The sequence below is a fragment of the Embiotoca jacksoni genome, unplaced genomic scaffold, assembly GCF_022577435.1.
Source record: "Embiotoca jacksoni isolate LCO1_2020_lvr unplaced genomic scaffold, fEmbJac1.0.p SCAF_7, whole genome shotgun sequence".
Taxonomy (NCBI): Eukaryota; Metazoa; Chordata; class Actinopteri; family Embiotocidae; genus Embiotoca; species Embiotoca jacksoni.
In genome coordinates, this window is record NW_027185425.1 from 1,358,655 (window position 1) to 1,383,600 (window position 24,946).

Genomic DNA, 24,946 nt, shown 5'->3' on the forward strand with positions numbered 1-24,946 from the left:
GCCACCCTCTAGTGGACTGACAGGTGTACTACATGCTTGGCCGTGACACTAAGCTGATATAATTATGAACGTAATACTACGTTTATGTCAGTAGGTTACTCCAAATCCGACACACTGATCCTTTCATAGACTTCATCTGACCGAGCTGTTTGCACACGCCGAGTTTACAAACCGAAGCCACACATTTGTTTTCTTGTACTGAATGTTATCTGTTTATTACTCAAAATAACAGTTTCTTCCTACTAAAGATAGAAGATTAGGAGGGTAAAACATGCAGTGACATGAGGGGTTCTGAAAAACCATCAACACAGTCGAGGAAACACCGAAGACAAAGATCCGTTTCTCCTCTCGGGACCGATGTTTGGAGAAATGTGACAAAATAAAACACCTTCTGAAAGGAAACCACCGACAGAAAAGACAACAAAATTGAACTACATTACCCGAAAGTTCTGACAGGTTGTTGTTGTAGTCAAAACTTTCACACTTTAAAGGACCACAGTGTCACTTCTGTGCATTTTAGCACCCAAACCGATGTACTGGACTGAACTGCCGACACCCACCAACTCTTTGCGCTCCTCGAATGTTATTTCTTCCGGGAAAACCACCGCTTCTCATTTTAGAATATAAAAATCATCAACTTGGACTCATCACAGTGAACGTCATGTTGTTGTCGCAGGATAACTCGGCTCAACTGATTCACCATGCAATGATTCAAAGTAATGGATCATTGAGCTTGAGCAAGTTCTTATAAAGAAGTAAGTGGTTGAAAAGCAGCCGTGGTAAATGCTCAGCGGTAAAGTGAGAAGTACACGACTTGTTAGAAATGTGATAAAACACACAGAAGCTCGAGGTTGATTCACCACAAACCTGATTCTTACTTAAAATACTGAACACGTGTTTCTTTTTTTTCTTCATTTTTTTCATTTAGCAAAAAAAAATGGGTGCATAGTGTTTAGAAAACAAAATGATCAGTAACTGTATATATAAAAAAAAAAAAGACAATATATTATTCCTGTCTGGCTACCACTGAACACACAAACCGCCGTCTCATATTCCTGTCGGGAAATATTACCAAAACAATTTTTTTTAAAAACAAGCCCAGGATCAGCATTGTTCTTAAAATGGAGCCGCAAAAACAAACTTTCTACAAATGTTTCAGTGGACGTTACATTCATGTCAAACAAACAAACAAACAAACCTTTTTCGTGACAAAACGACCAGCTCTGGTCTATCTGATATTATCAGGGTTACAGTGGGGAGGGGAGGGGTGCGTGGGAAGGTGGAGGGGGTTCGGCTTCAGCGTCCTCCTGACTTGTGCCCGGCCCAGGACCGGGACCGAGAACGCGAACGAGAGCGCGATCTGGATACAGACCGGGACCTGGAGTGGGACGGCGTCTGCCTCACTTCCTCCACCGTGTAGTGGGACGTCGACGGCGGGTTGACGTTCTCTCGTGGAGATGCGGATCTGGAGTGCGATCTGGATCTCTCTCTGGACTCTCTCCGAGGCCTCTGCTTGTACCTGGAGACACACAAAGAGACAAGTGGCTGTGAAAAAAAAAGAAGTTTTTAGGCACATTTCATAATATATTTTTTTTTATTTAGGGCTTCATTTATTTCTTTTAATTATTTAAAGAATAAAATCAACTCGTAAGACTGTTGGACCGAGCACAGACTCTTGAGGACAGGAGGAGTAGCCTGAGCTGCATAACGCACCCCCAGTAATAACAGACAAGAGTTGCTGTATGAGTCACTTGGACCTCCGTCACCAACACGACATCAGTATGCGGTGGGGAAAGTCTGTATAGCTCAATAAAATCATGCTGTAAATACAGAGAACCAAGAGGTTGGATTTACAACAGCTCACACCGAAGCTCATGAAGGTTCCTGTCACTCACTGAAGTGTTTCGGAGATCATTGCGTATTTACTGTAAACCTCAATTCACAACTCACTAACGTGACACGTACGCTAAATATAAACGGCTCGTTATCACAGTTTCACACTCAAAAAGAAGTTGTACCTTTCGTCCTCGCGGCTTCTGCTCCTCCCTCGTCCATACACCCGTCCACGGGACCTGAAGAAACAAAGATAGAATATTATTTTAATCCCCCCCCCCCCACACACACTCCCTCCTTCCCCCCCTTCTCAAAAGAGTGTAACAGCTGCGAGGGGTGAATCCGAACGAAGGAGCTACGGAGAGAAGAACTCACTCTCGAGGACTTTCCGATCGTCTGCGGCGCCGGTCGTAAGACGGGCTGCGGGATCTGTAGCGGTTGTAGCTGCGGCTGCGTGAGCGCCGGCGCCGGCCGTCTCGGTCGTAGTCGTCGTATCGAGAGGATCTGCTTGGAGAGTGCCGCTCCTTCGCTTTCATCTGGTTTGGTGCTGTTGGAAAGACACAGCGGAGAGAAAAGGGGGGGAGGGAGGGGGAGGGGGGGGGCGCGGGGGTTAACAAATAAACAAAACAAAAACATCCCCACAATAAAAGCACACAAGAGGACACGACCTGATCTTTTTCTGCCACCGGCAGTCAAACTGAAGTTCAATCTACAGCAACAATAACTGAAGGTAGACTTAAAAAGTGTGATTTTTTATTGTTATTTTTTTTACATAATTATAAAAATAAAACTGGACACTTACTCTTTCTGTCACCCTGAGCAAACTGGATTTCAATCTGCCGCCCACAAACCCACTTCCTGTCCAGGCTGTGAAGAGCATCTTCTGCATCGCGCACATCCTCAAATATGCTGCGTAGTTAAGGGTTTTGTTTGCTCTCGTGTTTGGTGAAGCCACCACACAAATTCAAACGTATGTTTTGATCTTAAAAACACGTGAAAAGCTCCATGTTTCAGATTCATCAAGAGGTACAGCGCCTCGTTTTTATGTTGTTGTTGTTTTTTTTCACGAGCTGTGCGTATTTTACATTTTTTTTGGCAAAAGAGCTGCAGGCTGTTCAAACATGTTGTTGGATTTGTGAGGTCTGAGTGATACAGTTGGGTAAACACATGGAAAAGTTACTGTGTATATAATACTGTAAGACAAGTGAGAAAACAACAACATATATATATATATATATAAATATATATAAACATTCAGTTGATTTCTTTGTAGAGATAAAAGATGAAGCAAGCTTTTCAAATACAAAACGAACTGTCTGACGGATCAGGACAATAAACGTATAAACAAATCAAACACAGTAACAACTTGATTAAATTGTCTTGATCAAAATTAAAATGTCATCGATGTCACAGGGAAAGCGGATTTTGGTGTCATGTCAAATTTTGTGGCTTTGTCTTGGGAGGATACAAAATAATTCAGACTCGTTACCTTTGCCCATGCTTGACTTTGAACTTCATCTTGATCTTTACACTCTTTAATCGACTCCCAGAGAGACTTGGGTTTCCTGCTTGCCTTTTCCTCTTAAAACTCTTTTCTTTTCCCCATTCTTTGCCGCCATTTCCAAGCTTTGTCTCCGTTCCCTTTTCCTCTTCATGCTTTACTTTCTCTTTTCAACCTTTTCCCTCCCTCTGATCCTGAAGGTCTGTTTGTCACTTGTCTTTACAGCTACTCTATACGGGTCTTTGTTACTCTTTGTGGCCGGTTCCACAACTGGATGCTTTTACATTTTCTGAAGCAATAACAGAGAAATACGTGTGTTAGATATTCAGTCAAATTATGTGGGAAAAAAAATCATAGAAAAACATCACAAAAACACATCTTCTCTGCTGGGAAGGAAAATAATTTTGTTAGCAAAAAGAACATACACAGTGGAAAAACTCATTGGGAAAGGATATTGAATGTACGCAAATCCTCTTGGTAGACGTGTATAGAAGTCAAGTGGGATGTAGACATCTACTATCGGCCCATAGCGGCCAAACTCACGCCGCAAATCCTCAGGCCTGAACACCGTAAATACAAGTATGACTCAACTGACCATTCACGTGCAACTCTACCTACATCATCAACCAGTGACAGCAGCTGGGAGAGCAGCTGCTGGGTAACCTGAAGGGACAGTTCGACCCAAAATACACGGAGGAGCTCAGAAACGGTCCGTATCCAAGTAGTTTTTTTTTTTTTTATTTCAAACAGATACACAGATTTAGAGCGTGGCGAGATGTTTTTGGGGGGCTGCTGGTTCCAAAGTAAAAGTCCCATTCATTTCTAGCATTAAAAGGTGTAATGCGACTGACAGTTGGAGCTCTTTCGTGGTTTGGATCGGCACGAGCAGCTCCATGAAACCCTCCCGGGTCAATCGTCAGCACAAGCTTGTGCGGGGTGAGAACTTCAAGGTCGATGACGACTCCCGAGGAGCATTTTATTGTGGAACAGCCAATCAACAAGAATTAAAAACACAACGTGACACCGGATTTATTTATTTTGTTTTGTTCTCAAGTGCATCAACGAAACATTTTGAATTCGCTTCCGCTCTCGACTGGCCTCTTCTCCACGGCAACGGCAGCCGAGGCTCATGGGTATTCAAGTGTTTTAGGACGGTCCGACGGGCCAAAAACACGATTTTAAAGAAACTGAGGTAAAGTAATTAAACCTGGTGGAAATAACGTTAACCGAAAAACTTGAAACCCACCATGGGACGGTCACATCATCACCTCGGAGAGCGACTTGTAATGTTAAGGATATCGTTTAAAGAAACTTTTGAACACAGAAATGGGAAAAGCACTCTTGGAAGAGGCAGCCTCTCACTTGACAACACTATTGTGTATTTAGGTAAACTGTCCCTTTACAATATGCACACATTTAGTCAACAATGCAATTAAAATAAAAAAAAAAAACCCACTGACGTAGGACTGACGTATTTCTGAAAAAAGTATTTCTAAAGTTCAAAGGTTACTGTGTCGCCATGGTGAGGTAAAAAAAAAATATAGATTAAGTTTAACACCAGCATCCAACTCAAGACGTTGTTAATCAGCATTGAACACTGATTATTATCATGTAAACAGATATTGAAAACAAATAAATGTATATATTTGTGTTGTTGTTTATCCCAAATTAGTGAGTATGTGTGCCACATTGTGGATGAGACAAACAGAATCAAACTTTATTCATTTTGGTTTACTCAGGGTTACTTTTGTTTAATTTCATTGTCAAATTAATACAAACTGGACAAACAGATAATACAAAAAAAAATTATAAGTACTACTTCAATGAGGCTTGTACTCATATATGAATATATAAGTATTACAACATACAGTTAAAACGTCCAGAAATACTGCTGGTCTTTAAAAAGCCTCAGAAAATAAACAAAACACACAAAAAAACAAAAACATAATTTGACCAAAAGAATAAACATATATGCATTTGTCTTTTTAATTAATAATTAATAATTATAACTCTAAGATCATTTTGACTACTTTCATTTGTGATACTAGTACTTTTATTTTTGATAAATTTACGAATGAGTATTTGTACACTGTGGTGTCTTTTAATAAAATCGGATTATTATTATTATTTTTTCCAATGATGATAAAAAAAATAATAATAAATAAAATGTTCCCTCCGTTAGTTTCAGTGACGTCATAACGGTAAACAAACAATAACAAGAGATTTTTTAAATTTATATAACGGTCAATTGCAGCTAGGTTAGTTCAACACAAGTTACCCAAATTAAATTAAAAACAATTTTTACACGTTTTTTTTTTTTTTCCCCTCCAAATCACAAACAAATGAAATCAATAAAATGTTTTTTTTTTATACGTTTCCGTCAGCTAGCCGTTAGCCAGGCGGAGCTAACGTTAGCTGCCTCGCCGCCGTTGACAAAGAGCGAGTTAGTGAGGACTCACCTGGACTCATCCGAGATGTTCCTGACAAACAAAGACGCGTTTGGAGGCCTCATGTATCTGGACATAAAAAGTGCCACTCACTCAGGAGAAATAAATGATTTGGGAGAGAAGGAAGGGGAAAGAAAAAAAAATAAATTGCAGTGGAAAATATGCAGCGCATGCGCACTAACACCGCGCCTTTAGGTTCTTCTTCGAGTAACAACAACAACAACAAAAAAAAGGTAGTAAAATCCACAGCGCCCTCTGCAGTTTGAAAATGATCTACCAGTCAATAAAACACGTTTATTTATTATTTGATAGGAGTCATTTATTTATTCGTTTTTTCAGCTTTGTTTATTATAGTTTTACGGCCTCTTGCTTTGAGCTGAGCAGGTTCGAGAGGGATCCCCGAGGTGCTGCTCAGGCTCGTTTGCTTCTGCTGATGAAGGTTACAGAGCCCACGGTGATAGTCTGGAGGAAGTAAACAGACAGAAAACACTCTGGTTCATCTTTATAGTAGTTTTTTTTAAATGAATTGAAGCCACTCACCTCGATCATCTCGTCCCCTTGGATCTCTCGGACAGAGGTGAACTTGTCAGTCTCAGAAATCAGTTTTCCATCCTCCACTCTGACCGTGCACTGGGCAAGAGATAAAGCATCGCATGGGGAAGTTCTTGTCAAACATTTTTTTTTTTGTCATAACTGTCTCCGATAACCAAGAAAAAAACAAAAACATGCCTACTATAAATCAATTGAATAAATTCTAGCAACCAATAACAAATTAACATGCAAAAAGAAATAAATGTGCCTTGCTCACCTATATTCTGGGGCAACACTAATACTTAATTTACAAAATGGACTTCACTTTAAAATAAAATAAAAAAACAAAAACAGGACAGAGGCCTCAGAGAAAACTTTTTTAAAGTGAACGTTTTGGCCACACAAAACTCTAAACATGTTTACTTTTTTCTCAGTAATACGTATGAAGATCTTGAATCACCTTCAACTTCCTGCCATCCATCGTCGTCATTTCCGACTCCTTTCCGAGGGTGAATGTGTGGACTTGGGTGCGGATGGGAGTTTTTATTTTGTAGGTGAAGTCTTTGCCGTTCTGCTCGATCACTATCACCGGTTTTACTTTCTTACGCATTTTGACTATCATTTCAGGTGCACCTTGGAGGGACATTTAAAAAAAAAACAACCAACACATTATATATACGATGTATGCAAAACAAAATAGGCAAAATAAAAAAATATTCTTACCTATTACTGTCAGAAACTCGTTGAGGTTTTCCTCAGAATAAACTTCCCAGGTGCCGCTGAAGTCCATGTCTGCAGGTTATGTGGTCTATCGGTTGTTCGCATCACTCGCTGCTGGTCGGCAGGTCGGGGACCTCAAACTCCCTGTTATCATTTCCAGTGAGAGCTGTGATGGGCTGAGCTTTATGTCCTCATTCACAACTTTAAAGACAGGTGCAACACGTACTTAGATTAAATATTATTCTGGTAAAGTGATGTACTTTTCTTTTGTCTTCCAAAGTCCAACGGAAAAAATAAATAAATCTGAAATCTTTCTTTTAGACTAGAATAAAAGCTTCTTTTCATTTGACACATATTCATGACTTATAACACATTTTTTTTATTCTTGCAAAATATACAAAATAATTACAACCAGTAAACACACACGAAGCGAAACATTTTAAGGCAAACGTGCGGGCAGAAAAAGCTCAGGCAGCTGTGAAGTGAAGTGAAGTGAAAAGGCGCTTCAGTCTCTGTAAATAAAAGTCATGCTCAGTAAGCAGGAACACACACACACACACACACACACACACACACACACACACACACACACATACACACACACACACACAGCTTTGTTTCCAAAAATGCTGAAATAAAATGGCATTTTCTGACAAAGTCAACAAATAAAGCTGAAAACACTTCAGTCACATTATTGGTAAATAGCAAGTGGAGCACGTGTTACACGTAAATACGTATTTTCCTTCAACAGCTGGGCCGCTGCAGTCCCTGAGAAAACACTGACGTTTGGCACAAACAATTATCTCTTTATTCTGGATTTTTTTTTTTAAGATACTTTAACATCCTCGGATCAGATTTGTGTTTTTTTTTTACTTCAAGATTCTCGTGTTGTATTTTTTTTTTTTTTTATCTCCACAAATGTCGACTTTTTGAGGCTGATATCCATTTTTAATACTTCAAAAAGGATATATGTTGGTCGACATTAATATTAATTTTTTTGGGGGATTTTTTTTTTTTAAACATTTACATAAATATTTAAGACTGATATCCCTTTTTTTTTTTAATAGATCGATAATTACACATATCGGTCTATATTGTTTTTTTCTTTTTTTTTTTAACAAACATATACCTGTTTTTTTTTTAAAGGTTTTGACCAAGATATGCAGATAACAGGACATTTTACAGTTAAATAAAAACCTCGCAGCCATTTCAGCAGCTGTGAAGTTTTACTTTGGCACGGCTAAATGCTAACATGCTGGCATTTTTTTGAGGCTGATATCCATTTAAAACTGTCTGATGGGAATGTGTGCAGTTCAGCAGGTCATTGGACAGACTGATAGTTTGACCTGAAGATGGCGCTACACGATGAGTTTGTACTGTTATGGCTTAAGTCATCACAGTTCTTGCCTAAAGCAATAATAAATAAAAATTTCATGACAATCCATCCAATTGTTTGAGATATTTCACAAAAAAAAAAGAAAAAAAAAAAGAGAAATGTGAACCCTTCGGTGGCGCTGAGGAACAGCATATAAATATTCCATATATTGGTGATAAACACTGATCGGTCACATTAAAATTCCTGATAAATGAATCATAAAGTACAACTGCCCTTCACACCGATCATAATGTTCAGTTTTATTTCATCTGATTGAGAGTTGTTGATTTATTTAAAATGATCATTTTTTGTGGACTGTAATTTATGGTGCTAATGAAATGTACTGGTTGCACTGAGAGGTGTTCCTAATATTTTGTCAACCCAATTAACTTCAGTAGGAGACAAAATATTAGGAACACTTAAAAAAAAAAAAAGTTCAACAGCATCACAGATTAGTCTCCAAAATGACCATTGAAATAAATAAATTTGTCTTTCAATCAGATTAAATAACAGCGTTATAATCCCTGTGCAGGCAGGATTTATCACTGAGGTCGTTATATTGTACTAAATGCATCACCAGTCAGTGGTTTTAATGTTGTGGTTAATAAGTGTGGCTCTACTTCATCGGGTTCCTCTTTATTCTGTGCTCTGAGGGTGTAAACTCCATCCATCTGGTGCTTCAAGTTTGTTAAAACAAGTGCTCTCTCTTTTTTTTTCTGCACGTTAAGATACAAAATGCTGGTAATACTGCAAGTTACATGATAAAAAATATTATTCACTTTTGAAAAAGCGATATCCTGACCAAAAAAAACAATCTTCATTATCTTATATTAAAAAAAAAAAGAAAAAAAAAAAGTAAATTAAATGCCAAACTTTGCTTCAGCTCATCTCCATTCAGGAATCTCCACTCGCTGGACACAACAGATTACATGAGGAGATGATGAAATGGAGAGCTTGTCCTCAGTTTTCAAGTAATAATGTGCTTCATCATGACAGGATTACTACTCCCCCTCCTCCTTCTTCTTTGGTCCCGGGTCACTGAGGAAGCGGGACAGTTTCAGTTGCTCCTCCTGGTCGTCTGGCTCTTTGGCCCTCGGCTCGGCGTCGCCGCCGCTCTGATTGGGCCTCCGGGAGGACTCGCTCATCAGGCTGACGGCGTCGGGGGGGCCGGCATCCGGCCGAGCGGCTCGGCCTGCGGGGCTCTCGCTGTCGTCGTATGTGTAAACTTGGTGCTCTGGAGAATACAAAACGGTGCCGTGACTCATTAGCGATTAAACACCGTCTCCGGGCAGCTGCAGAGTCGTGAGTGCCTTCAGTTCATAACAGGTGGTTAAGCAACAATGTGGGAGCCGATGTGCTGTTTATTGATGTGTGACTGATATGTTACACTAATTTAAGCTCATGCTTGAAGTCTTGTTAATACGACTGTATTCGTGTTTGGAACGGGTGACATTGATCCTTCATTTCGTTTGGATGCTCTCTAAAGTTAGTTTTGGGGTAACTTTAGGTCAGCCAGTCAAGTGGAGAGCAGAGACACAGTTTTTATGACCTCCCCCGTGTTTTCTCTCCCTCATCAGGGTTTCTCGCTTCCATTTTTATAGTTTGATAACCTGGAAAATGGACAATTGTTTTGCACCAATTACTTTTGTTTTGAAGTAAACGGTTAAATTTCACCGGGACTGCAAAAACATACAGGGGAATAAAAAAAACAAAAACAACTATCAATATTAAACTGGATATTAATGTTGCTTTCTTTGTGTATTACTCAGCTTCCTATATTTCCTTTTATTAATAATTAACTTAATAAGATTACAATTATTCTGCCATGTAAAGTCTGACACCATATGAACCAACGTTTTGCATCAGCTTTACATGAGAGCGTGACTGATCCCTTGAATTAGTTAAAAAAAATAAAAAAAAAATAAAAAAAAATAAATATATATATATATATATACACAGGGTAGGACGTTTTACAGCGCTCTCTGGTGGACAAACTTTGTAATGGCAACACTGTTTTGTTCCAGCTGACATGTATTTCCATCAAATGAATGAATTAATAATCAACTAATTAATTTGTATTATCTTAGTTTTGTTGTTATCTTGTCACGAAAACTCAGTCTTTGTGTGAATCCCCTCCTGTATTTTGTTCAGGTCCTAAAAAAATGTAAAATACGTCCATCTAAAGAAAGAAAATACTTCTCTGCAACTTTGAAGCAGTGAGAAATGACAGAAAACTTTTTATAATGCCGTAGATGATTTGTGGATCTTTAACTGACCTGGTTCAAACCAGACTTTTCTCACGGGGGGCGTCTCCTGGCGGTTTGCAGGGACGGTGAGGTAGTGACTCATCTGTCGGAGAGACGTGACAGAGTGGAAGAAAGGATTTCATTTCACACCTGATACCGTACAAATCAGAAAGTCGTAATTTTGACATTTAAGATACGCAGAACTGTCAACCGCTGCAGGCGCTATTACTACTACTAGGAAGATATTTGAAACATTATCTGCCATGCAGCAAAATCACAGACGCGCTGAATTTGTGTGAATCAGCAGGTCAACGAGTACAAACATAACGCCAGAGTCATGAATAATTATCTGCAGCAACCAGATGGTCTGAAGAGATAGAAGACACTGAGACAACCTGAAGAATCTGTAATATCTCACGTACTCCCGTCTGTTCAACGTTTCTGTTTCAACATAAATTGCAGAGGTTCCTGGGAAACCATCGGCCTTAAAAGGTTTGTTTTTCCTCGGAGCAATTTTGCTGTAATGGATTGATTTTATCCACTCGAATCTACGAGGGTGAATCGAACACCTGTTCCGAAGCACAGTGACGTGCATCGAGGAGATGGAAGCCGTAACCTTCTTGAGAACAAGGCTCAAAGCTTGAACTCGTCTCGGCAGAAAAAAAAACCAAAACGAATATTTCAGAGAATCCTACGTGTCCAGTTTTATGAATATTTCCTCAGCTGACAACCAGAATCCGAGTCGGTGCTGAACTCACCCTCCTCTCCATCTCCACCCTCTGCTTCCTGAAGCGAACCTCGCTCACGTTGTCCTCGAACGGGTCGATCAGCAGGTCATGCCGGCTGTAGGAGCGAAGCTGAGGAGCAAAACCAGGAAGGACGGCGTCAGGAAACAACGTTCGATTGAAAATGAAGACCTTTCTACGACCAGGCCTGCAGCACACTTCTCCTCTGCCTCACCACCTTCACAAACCATCTAGAAACCCTCCTCACCCTCTGGCGGGTCTTCTGCAGGTTGCCTCGCAGCATCTTCCTGATCTCCTCCTCACGACTCTTTGAGATGCTCGGCATCGCTCGCCGTCCGGCCCGCTCTCTCGGCTGGATGTTTCTGTCGGGAAACACACGACGAATCATTTCATGCACAGAAACGGGAAACTCACTAATACTAAAAACAACTCATGCTTTCATTGGGGATCTTTCTTGAAGATTTTAATTACCTCAAAGCATAAAAAAAACAACAACATGTTTCGGTGTTTTACAACCTTCTGGGTTTCTGATGTCTCAGGTAAAATTATTAAAAACTAATACTAATACGAAAAGTAGGGTAAAATCTGAAAACATAAATGTGATTTTGTGCTGTTTCAATAGTTTTGATCCCCCGAACTTCTGATCTACTTCAAAAACATTGTAGGAGCAACGAACAACAAGCCGATTCAACTTTTTGCATTTTTTTTGGACAGGTTTAATTCCTCAGGTGAGTCTTTTTTTAAATTTTATTTTCTACCGTATAATTTATCTATAAAGGGTTGGTTCACCCAAATAATAAAAGTATTTCTGCCACTATAATCAATAAATCTCCCCGTTAACACGTTATTGGAACTATTTCTTGCACAGAAAGTAGTTCCTATAAAACTCTCCAGAGCTCCACCTGAGGACAATCTGACTTTAGATTAACACTCACTGCATGGAGACGGACGACATAATCGTGGGCAGCTTGGGAGCGCTGCCGCTCTCCACCAGCATCATGGCCTGTTTCATCTCCATCTTGTTGTAGAAGGAGATGAGCTGAGGCTCGGTGGAGCGCTCGCCTGCGATCAGCCACTTCTTCACATAGGTCTTATTGAAGCGATTCAACCTGGATGAGGCAGAAAAATGCTTCATTAGATGAGTTGATTTTTTTTTAATTTTTATTTTTTTAAGTTCCACTCAACACACAATCACCAGACCGGAATACGTGAACATATGAACAGGCAAAATGTACTTGAATATAAAAAGTAAAAGTGCTCAGTGCAGAAAAATGACCACTGTGTGTGTTATTTTAACACGTATTATATTACTAGATTAATACCAGTGCTGCATTTATGTGCAATGACTCATGTGTAGGGCTTTGGGTCGAGGAGAGGGGCCCAACAAAAATCCCAATTATGTAACGCTCATAGATGCAAAAGACATGTTAATAAAATCCTACTTGTCCTTCCAGTGATGATGTCCATAATGACCACAGATGTCTTCGATTCCTGTCAGGAGATGATCCAGGAACTGAAGGCAAAATGAGTTGGAAGAATCAGTTTAAAAAAAAAATTATATTGTAATTATGAACAACAAACAAAATACTGTCACCGTCTCCCTCCAACATGTTACCAAGAACTCAAGTTTTTTTTTTTTTTTTTTTTTCATTGTCAGTTATCAAAGAAATTAAAGACAAGAATGACTGAAAATATCACCTGTGTGTGAATCTCCTCATTGATCGATCCTTTGCTCTCCTTCTTCCTCTTCACAGCCAGGAGCTCCACCAGAGGTCTGATCGTCATTCCCTGAAGACAAAAACAGCAGTTATATCAAATTGTTTTATCTCAACAATAAGCAAATACCAAACAAACCCATTAGATATAATGAACTGTAGTCAGATTGACATATTACTCAATACAGATGTGTGCAGATGCTGCAACTCCTCTTCATCTCCAGTGGAGATCGTGGGTAACTTTACATGGAGGACCAAACGTCACTCAAATTAAATAAATAAATAAATAAATTGTCAACTTATTTTTTCAGAAAATCATTTATTTGAATCACATCCTAAAATAATTTTTAATCGATTAGCCTGTGAATTACCTTAACATCTTTTAATCTGCATGTTTTAGACGTGTATTTGTGTATATTTTATGGCGTGTTTAAATTTTCCATTATTTAGTTTGTGTTTTTAATACGAATAAACTTTATCATCAACATATCAAAACGATAATACAAAAAAGAGATGAAATACTAGAACAATTTGTGTTTACTTATTTGACCTTTTTTTTTTTCTTTCCTATAACTTGATGCAAAGATTTTTTGTTTCTTTACAAATTCAGAACAAGAAAATCAAATGTTCTCACCTGCACGAAGACGGTGAAGAAGATGACGGTGATGATGGCGGTGAGGAACATGGTCTTCATCTCACTGTCGGTCAGCAGGAACCCCAGCGAGAAGGCAATCGCACCTCGCAGGCCACCGTAGGCCACGATGAACTGGTCCTTTTTGGTCAGCTTCACAATACGGAATTTATTGATGATGAACGTGAGGCCGATGACTCCTGAAACCCGCAGAAAATTATGTGAATGGATTTAGAAAGGAAGATAATGGCAAAACACAGTTAGTCAAAATGAATGAACTATCATACCTTATCATAAAAAAAAAAATAATATTTTATAGAATAGAAATGAGGAATTTTTGATTCACAAGAACCAGAAAACACATTTAAAAACCAAACTGTTTTTTTCTTTTAATGAAAGCGATTTAGCTCAATTGAATTAATCACATTTTCATGTTTCATATAATTTCAAAATCTTTTTTTTTTTTATGTTCTGATATTTTATTAAACGAGTTTGTTACACCACACAAAATTTGTAACCACGCTATAAGAAGAAATTAAACAAAACTTGTCCGGCTAAAAGCTAACCAGCATAATGGTAACTTGGGAGCTGAGCACAGTAGCCGCGGACTCTGTGGTCGTATTTGAGATTTTTATGTGGTCAAGCTGCTTTTAAATGTTTTAAATTCTTGATTAGTTTGTTGAATTAGTAGAGTAAAATTAGTATTAGTAAAATTAATCAAGAGCTGAAGAGGAAACAATTAATAATCAGCAGAAAAGGCAACAACATCTCTCCTACCATTAACTTTTTTTTACTCTCTTTGCACATATCAACATTAATATTTACTGTTAATAAATTAATTAATTAAATATTAACATTACACGGACTACTTCTGGAGCGTGTTTTTTGTTGGACTGACCCAGGACTCTGGACACCAGACAGAGGACCACCGTGAAGATGACGAAGGTCCAGTTCCAGTCGTGAGGACCGGCTACCGTGGCAACGCCGAGGAAGATGAAGATGAGCGTCTCGCTCACGCTGCTCCACATCTTCAGGAAGTATTTGATGGTGGTGTAGGACTTGTGGGAGACGTTGGCCTCCACATACGGCCGCATGACCACACCGCACGCGATCAAACTGTTCGGGATGGAAAAGAAGCAACGATGAGTTTAACGACACCGAGTGACGTTCGATAACCGCGTCTCCGAGGTTACAGCCGTTACAAATCAGATTATTAAGGTGCCATTTGGCTTGTTCATTTAGTAAATAATAATTTCATAATCACATTTGGGTTTGAGGCTGAATTTGTGGGACGTCTTCTGTTAACGCGCCTTTAAAATGCATTATTTATTTTATATTTTAGCTCTATTAGTGTTTAATTATATGCATTTTATCTGTCCTCTCTTTATATGTGAAACACTTCATCTAATTCTCTTGCTGTAAAACACTTTGCGTTGCATTCCTTGTATGAAAGTTGCGTTACAAATAAAGTTTATTATTATTATTATTATTATTGTTATTATTATAATCTGATGTAAGACTTGTTGTCATACCGTCACATCATCGGCCTTCATTTACAGTCTGACATGTGAACACGGACATTTACAGTTTGTTTACATGTAAAATTAATTGTTTCTTGACCAAAACTGTTTATGTCATACAAGTGCAAAAATTGGGAGCATCCGCAATATAAATGACAGTCGAAGTTTATGCTATTCTTGTTTTGTAATTAATAACATCACTCTTTTACACTTCAACCTGAAATTCAGGACACAAATGTAAAGTTAAGACTTTTATCTTTCATATAGGTAGGTAGGTTCACTATCAAACAAAAAAACTGGAGTTTAAGTTTTTCATTTGAATTAAATCTGATGTTTTCACATCTGTATTGAGTGTAGATTGATGGGAAGTCAATGTTATCCATTTAAAATGACACCTGCACTGCAAAAATTGTAAAAAAAACCAAAATAATAATCTGAAAAAGTCTCAATATTTTCTGAATCCGATGTATTCTGGGATCTGAAGTCTGAGTCCGAAGGCTCGTCGACTTACGACATGATGCCCGACAGATGGAAGACCTCGGCGGAGAGGTACGCCATGTAGCTGTAGAGGAACACGAACAGCGGCTCGATGACGCGGGTGTGCGAGGTGAAGCGGGTCGTGAAGGCTCCCAGGATGCCGTAGATGACGCCCACCAAGACGCCTCCCAGAGAAACCACCAGGACGCAGACCACGCCGAGGAGGGCGTCGCTGACGGTAACGGTCCCCGCGTGGGAAAACTCCTTAAACAGGTGATACAGAACCTGAACAGACAAACAGGGCAGAGTGTAAATTATAGTCAGATTACTGATCTGGGGAAGTGAATATTTGGTGTAACTACAAGCAACTCATGGACATCAGGTCAACTACACACCGATTATTGTAGTCGCAAGCACAAAATGTGTTGTATTTAATACGTTTTTAATGTTTATCTAAACTTTAACCAGTAAACAACAGCTGTACGCAGTTAAAAGCCAAACTGTGGTGACGGCTAATGAAAGAGATTTAACTAAACTGAATTTATCTCATTTTCCCGTTTCATAAAATTCAAAAATATTTTTTTATTAAAATGCTCTGATATCTTATTAACTGAGTTTGTTGCACCACATATATAAAATAAAAGCTAAGCTGTTTGGTAAAATTCATCAATAGAGATGAAGGCAAAGCAATGAATATAAAAGTGCCACATTTTCCTCTGAAATGTGGCAGAGTGGGCGTTTAAAGTTGAATAATCTCGACCTGATGGTGTGTGTGTGTGTGTGTGTGTGTGTGTGTGTGTGCCCCAGTTTGTTTTTCCTTCTGTTTTGTATTCTTAAAGTTTTAAAGTTTAATCTTGATAATAAGACTTGAATGCATGACTCCACGTGATGAGCCCCCCCCCCCCCCAATGCTCACCACAGTGACGGCGTCGTTGAGGAGCGACTCCCCGAACACGAGGGTGTGCACCAGCTCGTTGATGTGGATCTCCTCGAACACGGCCAGGACGGCCACGGGGTCCACGGCCGAGACGATGGTGCCGAAGAGGAGGCAGGACAGCAGGTCCACGCCGGCCAGGTGGTTCGCCTCGATCTGGCAGACGGTGTACAGCATCCCGCCGATGAAGAAGGCGTTCCACAGCGTGCCCACCACCGCGAACACCAGGATGGTGCCCATGTTCTCCGTGAAGGCCCGGATGGGCAGGAAGTAGCCGGCATCGAGGATGATGGGAGGCAGCAGGTAGAGGAAGAAGAGCTTGGAGTTGAAGACGGGCGGGTTCTCTTCCACGGCTTTGATGATGCCGCCCACCAGCAGGCCGACGAAGATGAGCAGGCAACTCTCTGGGACGATGTGTGACACCATGGGCATCATGTGAAAACCTGCGGAGATCAGAAGAAGGGTTATAACTGAGAAAACAACTCCATGTTTACTTCATTTTTCTATTTCCCGTTATTGTAAATTGAAAATATGTGGATTTTGAACGGTTGGTCAGACCAAGATAATACATTTTCAGATGTCACCTTCAACTCTGATTAGACATTTTTATAACTAATAAGTTGATTGACAGAAAAGTAGTCATTTAAGTCAAGATACCAAATATTTGACGATTCCAGCTTTTAAAACTTGAGAGTTGCTGGTTTTCTGCTGTAAAATGCCAGAAAAGTCCCCAAAATCTATCAGTCCAGAAACCAAATATAGTAAATTTAACAATAACATTAAACTGATAAGAGAAGCAAATCCGAATTTTTTTTTATTGTTGTTTCATAAAATCATTTGTAGAATTAATCAATTATGTTATTGTTTTTGTTAATTCAATAATTTTGTGGTTCCCAACCTGCAATACGTCTGAGGGGGAACAATGATATATTTTTCTATACATTTTAAAAAATGTAAATATCGAAAATGATGAATTAAATTACTAATAATTATTTCCATAGCAATGTTACACACTGAAAATCCCACATAGATATTTTGTTTATGATCGACCAAGCCCATTACAACCTTTCAAAAAGTCAGTAATGAGCCTTTTAACTCGATCAATAAAGTTTTATTTCTATCTTTACGACAAAGTGTGCCATCTTTTGATTAATCTTTGAATGGCTTCAGGAGAATTATATGTAAATAAAAGGTGGGTAAATTATTTTTTAATCTGAAAAACACAAGAGGAGTCGACTCGTTCCGATGCAGCTCTTTCAGTTTCACGTCATCTCTCAGCTTCAAACGAGGCCTTGACATTCAGTCGCTCGGTCATGTGACGGAGGTCCAGGCCGCTGTAACCAGTGCTTTCTGCAGTTAGTGGTGTTGTGTGAAGCCGTCCCCCCCTTCCCTCCCTCCCATCCCCGACTCTGCACACTGAGATCTTTGTTATCGAGCAGTGCATTAGAACAGGAAGTCGGACCGGCCCTCGCACACACAGCAGCTGGACAAACAGATAAAGATGCTGAAGAGCGGCGCTGTGCTTACTTATCCGATGGAAAACCACAGCGAGAGACTCCTGCAGCCGAACAGAAACATCACGGCCTCGTGTTTAGACGCTCAACATGGTCACAAAAAGTCACAGTGCAACTTTATCTGAGCTGAAACTGCTTCAAGGAAGGAAAAAAAAGCTAAATGTGATGAAGACTGCAGCTTCACTGAGGACAGAAAGGTCCTGAAATAGTTCAACTTTGTTTCTCAAACTTTTATTTCAAATTGCTGAAGTTAAAAATAGTCTATGACATTAAAGTCCACAGCAACACTGATTATAAATACTCAGAGCAGTAAAATACAGCTTCAAAAGAAGCAGTTGTGCAGCATTGTCAAAGCTAAAGGTCACTGCAGAGAGATTAAACATTATAAACATCCAGAGGGATCGATTTCATTTCTTTAATTAATCTAAATCCAAAATCAAATCCTTCAACATTTGCTTTGACAACAGTCAACAGACGCAGGCCGTCTTAAAATAACTGAAGCAGTCTATGGAAACTATTAGCAAATGATAACTGTGTGTGGTGGGAATATCCCGTCTCCTCTCACACAACCATCTCTGACATGAGAACATGTTCCAAACTCAAATATACAGCAACCGCTTGTTATTTTTTATGTCTTCTTAGACCATTTTCTTCACAAACTGCTGATTTAATGTCTCAGTTTAGTATATAAAACATCAGAAACAGAGGAATGAAGTTCCCACAGCCCAATACAATGTTTTAAAAATGTCTTTTCTTCATCCAACCAATCATAAAAAAAACTCCAAAATACATATTAGATCACCCTAAATCACAAAGAAAAGCAGCATATCTGCACATCTGAGCAACATTTTTTTTTATTGAAAATGACTCAAACAACGACTATGTAATCTAAATAGTCACTGAATGATTTTCCTTGAGTTGTCCACGGCTGCATGAACCTCCTGAGGGCCCCGGTGCCAAAATTTGTAGTTGGGCCCCTAAAAAGCACGTCATGAGAAGTGATACTTAGTTGGTGCCAAATTTCTGAAAACATAACTTGTTTTTCTACGACACCAAAAGCTACAGAAGGTTCCGTAGAGGCTAATCGATTGATTAATAATGAAAATAATTGCTGGTTATTTGCGGTTGTCCTTTGGTTAATGAGACACTGAAAAAAATGGTAGTAAATGGATGAAAACGAACTTTACAGAAAAGGGAAGTCGCTGATTTTATACTTCAGTGATGCAAACCTGATGCTTTGGGGACCCCTGGAGGTCTGGGGCCCCCATGCAGCTGGTTATAGGTATTTATTTAAACCGTTTTTATTTGTTTATTTTAGTGTCTTTGCTGTGTTTAGCACTTCTACTCTGTATTTTACATCTTTTTGGAACAGAACTTGTCTGACAAATAAATAAACTTGGACTCAAACTGTTTTCAACTTTCTTATAAACTGAAAACTGACTCAGCAGGTCAATAACACACAGTTAGGGGGGGAGGGGTGCTCCTTCAGCCTGGAGGAGCAGCATCTCCCTCACTGACATCAGATGAGGGCGTGTTGATAAACTCACCAAGTTTCATGAGCAGAGCCAGGAGGATCCACAGAGAGATCTCAAAGGGCTTCCTGACGTAGTCGTAGTTGAAGGCGAGGACGGGGAAAGCCTTCTTATGAGCCGTGGAGTTAGTTTGGTGATGGGGGTTCTCCTGCGTCGACATGGAAGGATTTATCCACGTCTCGTTGCTTTCTGAAACAACACCACCACTCGTGGAGGCAACAGGGTGGAGAACGAGCAATAAAACGCACATTAAGCCCGCGAGCAGCGGACCGAGGCTCCTCCGGGAGGGACGGAGCACAGCCATTTTCAGATGGTTGTGATTGCTGCACTGCTGCTGCAGCTCGGCTCTACACGAGATGAAGATGAAGACGACAATATGACGGGAAGCGAGCGTGGTGCGCCACGGAGAGGCGCGCACTTTTACGCACAAACTTTTCCGGCACGCTGAAATTACGCATAGTTGATGGTTTCTGCTGCAGATAAACAAGCTCCCGTCATGAGCAGGATGATGTCACCTGGGCGTCATGTCTCTGGCTCTGACGGCTGAAATGAGTGAAGAGCTGCTGGGTGTTTGACGGGTTGATCCTGGTCCGGTGGTTCCGCCTCAGGCGTGCCTCTCGAGAACTTACATCCATCAGACATACAGCTGCACCACCGCCTTCTTCTCTCCTCTTTTCTTTTTCTTTTTTTGCCAGGCAGCCTGAGTTAAGGCGACATCTACTGGCGCGGAGGACCGGTGCATTTACGACCACCAGACAGGACTGCACTGGAGTTCATCTGGTTTTCAATATCTTCCGGTAATTTGTACTGTAAGCACAATAGTTCCCACTTCCCCAAACTTCACCCAACTTCCACCTATTGTCTCCGGGCAATACAGAATTAATAGCATACACCTCAGTTAAAGTGCAACCAAGCGTCGATGGGACTTGACCAAACTTACTGTGAGGCCAGATTGTTAACAACTGCACCACCAATTTACACAGACCCATTATTCTTGTCACAAATAAACTCTAGTTTGAGTTCGTAAACCAGTTAATACATATTTAATATGGACTAATTATGACTCATTTGACCATTTCAAAAGTGTTTTTATTGTCTCTCTTGCAAGGAATCGGCCTACTCTCAAAGTATGACCTTCAAAATCAAACTAAAAGTACAAAATGGCATCAAATTAAAAAGGGGAAAAACAACCTAAAGCACATCAAAAACACCTGCTGTAAAAACCTAATGACAGATCAAATAAGGTCATTACACAATAACTTTTTTGGCCTTCAGAGACAGATTTTTGTTATAGGTTGACGTTAGCAGTTAGCTCATTAGCTCTCTGATACAAACGGGCACATAAATGCCATATGTTTGTGATCATGCACGTTTACCCGGTGGTGCAGTCTGTGAGTCTCCTTCTCTGCAGACCTGAAGATCCTCGATTCAAATCAACAAGTACAACTGGTCGACGCTGTTGCAGTGTGTGCATGTGGTTTATTTTCATGTGCTTCTCGTCTTCTACTGCTTGAAATTTGCTCGGACCCCGATTATCACCGCTTTCCACTATATGTATGTATATATATATATATATATATATATATATATATATATATTTCTTCTTTTTGGTTGTTTAAAAGTGCTGTGCACTTTCGGGAGGTCATCACATCCCATTCAGGGCCAAGGCTGTTTGACAAACTCATGACAGGAGAATTGACGAACCTCCTTTGAAAATACAGCCGGTGATGTCAGAGGATTTGGCACGTCGGTCATTCACGGTATCTCATTGAGCCTCACGGTAAAATCCCTTCCCCTGTCCGAGTTTCATTCACATGAATCGCTCCATACAGACTGTGCAGTCGCCCGACACCATCTGTTTCCCCCCCTCTGACTTTTCCCACGTGGATGAAGCCTGAAAACCGGAGACCGCTTTGAAAACATCAGTCTGCACACAGATACTGAAAATGTGACTATTTATTTCAGGATTACGTCAAATTAACAAAATTATGTCAATACAAAGAATCGTTTTATTTGACATTTACAGACTTTTTCTACTAACATCAAACAAAAGAAAAACACCTCTTCCTGTAGCTGCATGATGAATACAAACACTCTAGATTTAAAAGTTAATTTGAAAACATTAAGGTGCTAAAGTACAATAAGATACAACAAATGACTGAATAAAAGTGTTTTGAAGGAAAAGTGTTAGTCTTTGACTAAAATCAATAAATAAAACAAACTGACATGATTATATAATTATTTCATTCCAGATTTTGTGGTTATTTTTTTTTTTTATTAAATTTTGTTTAACTGTAAATTGTAGGGTAGTGGCAATTGCTGGTAAAAGATTAATTTCATTTAAGCATCAACACTAAACTGTGCAGTCTGCACATAATATGCAAAGTTGTTAAACTACAGGCTCACATGTTTATTACGTTGTGATCGACAAATCCTCCCACTGAACACTTTCCTTCTGGGACACTTCAGATTTTCCTTCAATCAACACATTAAAACGACATTAAACCTCTCGAGCCTTCTCTGACGTCCACGAACACACACACACACACACACACACACACTCACTCACTCACACGTCTTGTCACGTACGTCACCAAACTCATCTTCATCGCCGACCTCCATCATTGATCTCTCGGGTGTTTCAGTCGGACCCGCTCCGCCATGCGCCTGGCGCTGTACAGGGACAACCCCATCCCCACCGCGGCCATCGTCATGGCGATGGGGTCGACGAGGCTGCTCGGCGGCTGCACCCGGACCTCGCCGGACACCTGCCTCTGCGGACGGGAACGGACGGACGCACACGGGTGTTACAGCTCCGGCGACTCGCCTCTCTCCTCCCTTTCTCTATCCGCACACTGGGGCAGATAACAACGCAGCGACATCACCAAGTTTCTCCAGATATCATGAATGAGATAAACTAAAAAAAAAAATGAAAAAAAATGACCTGCACTACAAAAATCTGCCGCTTTCTGCTTCTGATAAATAAAAAGCTGCGCGGTTGAAGTGGAAGAAAACTTTGGATTGAAGATGTTAATCACATTTCTGCATCACGCAGCTGTGAGCTGGAGTCTGAGAAGGTTATATAACATAACCCTCCTGAGATGAGCTCCGTCAGCTCGTTGTGAAATATTAATTCCCACGTTGTCCATTGCTGTTCTTCATCAATCTGAAGTATCTTTAATAAAAAACTAAATAAAAAACTGACGTATTAATTCAGTGGATTTCCTTGTTTGAGCTCACAGGAGGCTTCTCCATGAACACATCTTTCCTGAACTAGTTAAATAAAACATGAACGTAGATGTAACAAACCGACCTGGAGGAGACGGAAGTATCCCGGCGTCAGTCGTCCCAGTCTGAGGATCATTTCTGCTGCTGGAGCTTCTCAGACGAGTCGACAAGCGTCCTGCAGGAGAAGAAAACTACAGTCACTCCGACAATAAGTTGAATTAAGACTACACGGTGAAATTAATGACTCCTTAAAACAAACAACACATCCTTGTAACAACTTGGCAGGAAAAAAAAAAGCCTGAAAAGATCAAACTAGCTGGTATTTCACAGAGACAAACAGAAGAACTCAAAGGAAGGAAAAAAAATAAACACACTTTTGTGAATCAAATGTTTTTCTTTCTTATTAACTCATCATGTTGTGACACCTCACTTGTATTAAAAAAAAAACCTGAGCTTGTTTGTCTGAGGATGTAATGACGGATATTGTACTTTTTATTCAAGTTAATTTGGGGATAATCAGGAATAATTGAGCCACATTAGAGAAGCACATCTTTGTGGAAAAGTAGAATTTGGTAACAAGTACGCAAAAAATAAAATAAAAAAATCACAGGGATTACAAATTTATTTATCCTTTTCAAAACAGACACTTTCTAACTTTCTCCGGAGATTTTCTTCTCCATTATAAACCATATTTTCACATCTGTGACTTTTAAAATATCATATTATCCTGCAGACTGTTGCTCTTTTAGTCCAACTGATATCACAATAAGATCAATGATATTTTGGACACAATTTCTGGAAAATCCAGGCGTTTCAATGTATTTAAAAGGTAAAAATAAAACCAGAATTTTACTTTAAATCAACCTTTGTTTAATACTTATCAGCAATCTACTAAATAAACATATGAGAAATGTTATATAGTGCACTATAATATAGTTGTAAGCAGATATATTTATCATGTTTGTTGCTGTATTTGCCTTGTAATCCTCACGTGGGCACCAATAAGTGGAGGCTGATCACATTATATAGTAAAACACAGTTGTAATAAAATAAAATGTGTCTTTTGAGGAAATGTTGTAACTTTAAACCATAAAAACCAAAGGTGACCGGGCCCCTCAGGTACGGAACGACCTGCCAGAGGAGTTTTCTTTAAGTCACTCTTACAAAAGCACTATTTTAGACTCACCTTTTGTTGACTGCATTTTTAATGATTCACTATTATTGTTGTTGTATTTTATCATTATATTTTATACTGTTGCATATTGTGTTTTAAATGTATGTAAAGCGCTTTGTAACTTGTTTTTAAAAAAGCGCTATAGAAATAAAGTTCTTCTTCTTCTTATTAACTGATTACTGTACATTAATAAACACTTTAAAAAGTATTTTTACAACAACATTAAAGTGTGCTATAATCCCTTTTATCAAGTGCTTATAAAAGCTGAATAGGTGTGTGTGTGTGTGTGGAGGGGGGGGGGGGGGTAAAAAGTGAAGTGGTACCCCAAAGGGTAAAAGTTTACTCAGCATCACCAGTCTTTAAGTAAAACAAAGTCTACCTCACAGTTTGAAGTTTCAGGTCCTCGGAGAGTTGACGAGCATCCAGCCGGGATCCAGAAGCAGCACCAGCACCCGCAGACTGACCGACAGCATGCGAAGCCCCCTCAGCAGCCTGAACAAACAGCGGCACTGAAGAGGCTCCTGTGTGTGTGTGTCTGTCTGTGTGTGTGTCTGTCTGTGTGTGTGTGTCCCTGCTCTTTTGTACAGTGTGAGCGTCCCGGGGTGACGGCCTGCAGCGCACAACCACTCACAGAGCTACGCGAAAAAGCTCCGGCCTGTCAGCGATGATTTGGTCATCCAGCCAGTAGGAAACGTGGACGAGAGCAGAGAGAGAGAGAAAGAGGAGAGGAAGAAGAAGTGGCTCTTGTGCAGCATGTTGCACGCTTCAAAGAACATGCGTGTTAATGCGCTGCAGTGACTTACGTAAGCCGAAAAACACAGA

At 39.8% G+C, this 24,946-nt stretch overlaps 3 protein-coding genes and 1 long non-coding RNA gene across 5 annotated transcripts; all 4 read right to left on the minus strand.

The window, feature by feature from the left end:
* Window positions 1-194: 194 nt before the first annotated feature.
* LOC138214352 (serine/arginine-rich splicing factor 10-like) lies at window positions 195-5,973 on the minus strand. Of its 2 annotated transcripts, none has more exons than XM_069175910.1 (6): window positions 5,794-5,973; window positions 3,323-3,623; window positions 2,636-2,742; window positions 2,209-2,380; window positions 2,019-2,072; window positions 195-1,519 (listed from the first exon to the last, which is right to left on the minus strand). In XM_069175910.1, exons 2-6 carry the CDS (start codon window positions 3,349-3,351, stop codon window positions 1,297-1,299), a joined length of 585 nt encoding a protein of 194 aa, XP_069032011.1. In that variant the 5' UTR covers window positions 3,352-3,623; window positions 5,794-5,973; the 3' UTR covers window positions 195-1,296. The 2 variants fall into 2 exon arrangements, with proteins under 2 accessions (XP_069032011.1, XP_069032013.1); XM_069175912.1 differs by lacking the exon at window positions 3,323-3,623 and adding an exon at window positions 3,790-3,894 and having other exon boundaries at window positions 2,636-2,739.
* A 141-nt stretch (window positions 5,974-6,114) lies between these two features.
* Window positions 6,115-7,121, minus strand: LOC138214664 (fatty acid-binding protein 10-A, liver basic-like). The gene is made up of 4 exons (XM_069176429.1): window positions 7,036-7,121; window positions 6,773-6,945; window positions 6,322-6,411; window positions 6,115-6,243 (listed from the first exon to the last, which is right to left on the minus strand). Exons 1-4 carry the CDS (start codon window positions 7,100-7,102, stop codon window positions 6,193-6,195), a joined length of 381 nt encoding a protein of 126 aa, XP_069032530.1. The 5' UTR covers window positions 7,103-7,121; the 3' UTR covers window positions 6,115-6,192.
* Window positions 7,122-7,400: 279 nt separating this feature from the next.
* Window positions 7,401-20,381, minus strand: LOC138214351 (Na(+)/H(+) exchanger beta-like). Its single transcript, XM_069175909.1, has 12 exons — window positions 19,738-20,381; window positions 16,659-17,119; window positions 15,777-16,027; window positions 14,644-14,861; window positions 13,749-13,945; window positions 13,098-13,187; window positions 12,842-12,912; window positions 12,335-12,508; window positions 11,647-11,761; window positions 11,412-11,510; window positions 10,684-10,756; window positions 7,401-9,641 (listed from the first exon to the last, which is right to left on the minus strand). The coding sequence occupies exons 1-12, from the start codon at window positions 20,024-20,026 to the stop codon at window positions 9,409-9,411; spliced, it is 2,271 nt and encodes a 756-aa protein (XP_069032010.1). The 5' UTR covers window positions 20,027-20,381; the 3' UTR covers window positions 7,401-9,408.
* A 1,282-nt stretch (window positions 20,382-21,663) lies between these two features.
* Window positions 21,664-24,603, minus strand: LOC138214825 (uncharacterized). The gene is made up of 3 exons (XR_011179652.1): window positions 24,504-24,603; window positions 23,036-23,125; window positions 21,664-22,496 (listed from the first exon to the last, which is right to left on the minus strand). It is a non-coding gene; the product is annotated as an uncharacterized lncRNA (long non-coding RNA).
* Between the last annotated feature and the right edge of the window lie 343 nt (window positions 24,604-24,946).

What these genes read in the sequence shown, in the direction of transcription:
- LOC138214351 (XM_069175909.1), bottom strand. Translation starts at nt 20,026, where the DNA reads ATGGCTGTGCTCCGTCCCTCCCGGAGGAGCCTCGGTCCGCTGCTCGCG. An exon ending in TCTGGTGTCCAGAGTCCTGG is followed by an intron (nt 13,946 to 14,643) that starts GTCAGTCCAACA and finishes TGCGGGTTTCAG; the next exon opens with GAGTCATCGGCCTCACGTTC. An exon ending in AAAAGTCTGGTTTGAACCAG is followed by an intron (nt 9,642 to 10,683) that starts GTCAGTTAAAGA and finishes TGTATTCTCCAG; the next exon opens with AGCACCAAGTTTACACATAC.
- LOC138214352 (XM_069175912.1), bottom strand. Translation starts at nt 5,858, where the DNA reads ATGTCCAGATACATGAGGCCTCCAAACGCGTCTTTGTTTGTCAGGAAC. An exon ending in AACATCTCGGATGAGTCCAG is followed by an intron (nt 3,895 to 5,793) that starts GTGAGTCCTCAC and finishes TACGGTGTTCAG; the next exon opens with GCCTGAGGATTTGCGGCGTG. An exon ending in AGAGGATTTGCGTACATTCA is followed by an intron (nt 2,740 to 3,789) that starts ATATCCTTTCCC and finishes ACTACGCAGCAT; the next exon opens with ATTTGAGGATGTGCGCGATG.
- LOC138214664 (XM_069176429.1), bottom strand. Translation starts at nt 7,102, where the DNA reads ATGGACTTCAGCGGCACCTGGGAAGTTTATTCTGAGGAAAACCTCAAC. An exon ending in CGAGTTTCTGACAGTAATAG is followed by an intron (nt 6,946 to 7,035) that starts GTAAGAATATTT and finishes TGTCCCTCCAAG; the next exon opens with GTGCACCTGAAATGATAGTC. An exon ending in AAGGGGACGAGATGATCGAG is followed by an intron (nt 6,244 to 6,321) that starts GTGAGTGGCTTC and finishes TACTTCCTCCAG; the next exon opens with ACTATCACCGTGGGCTCTGT.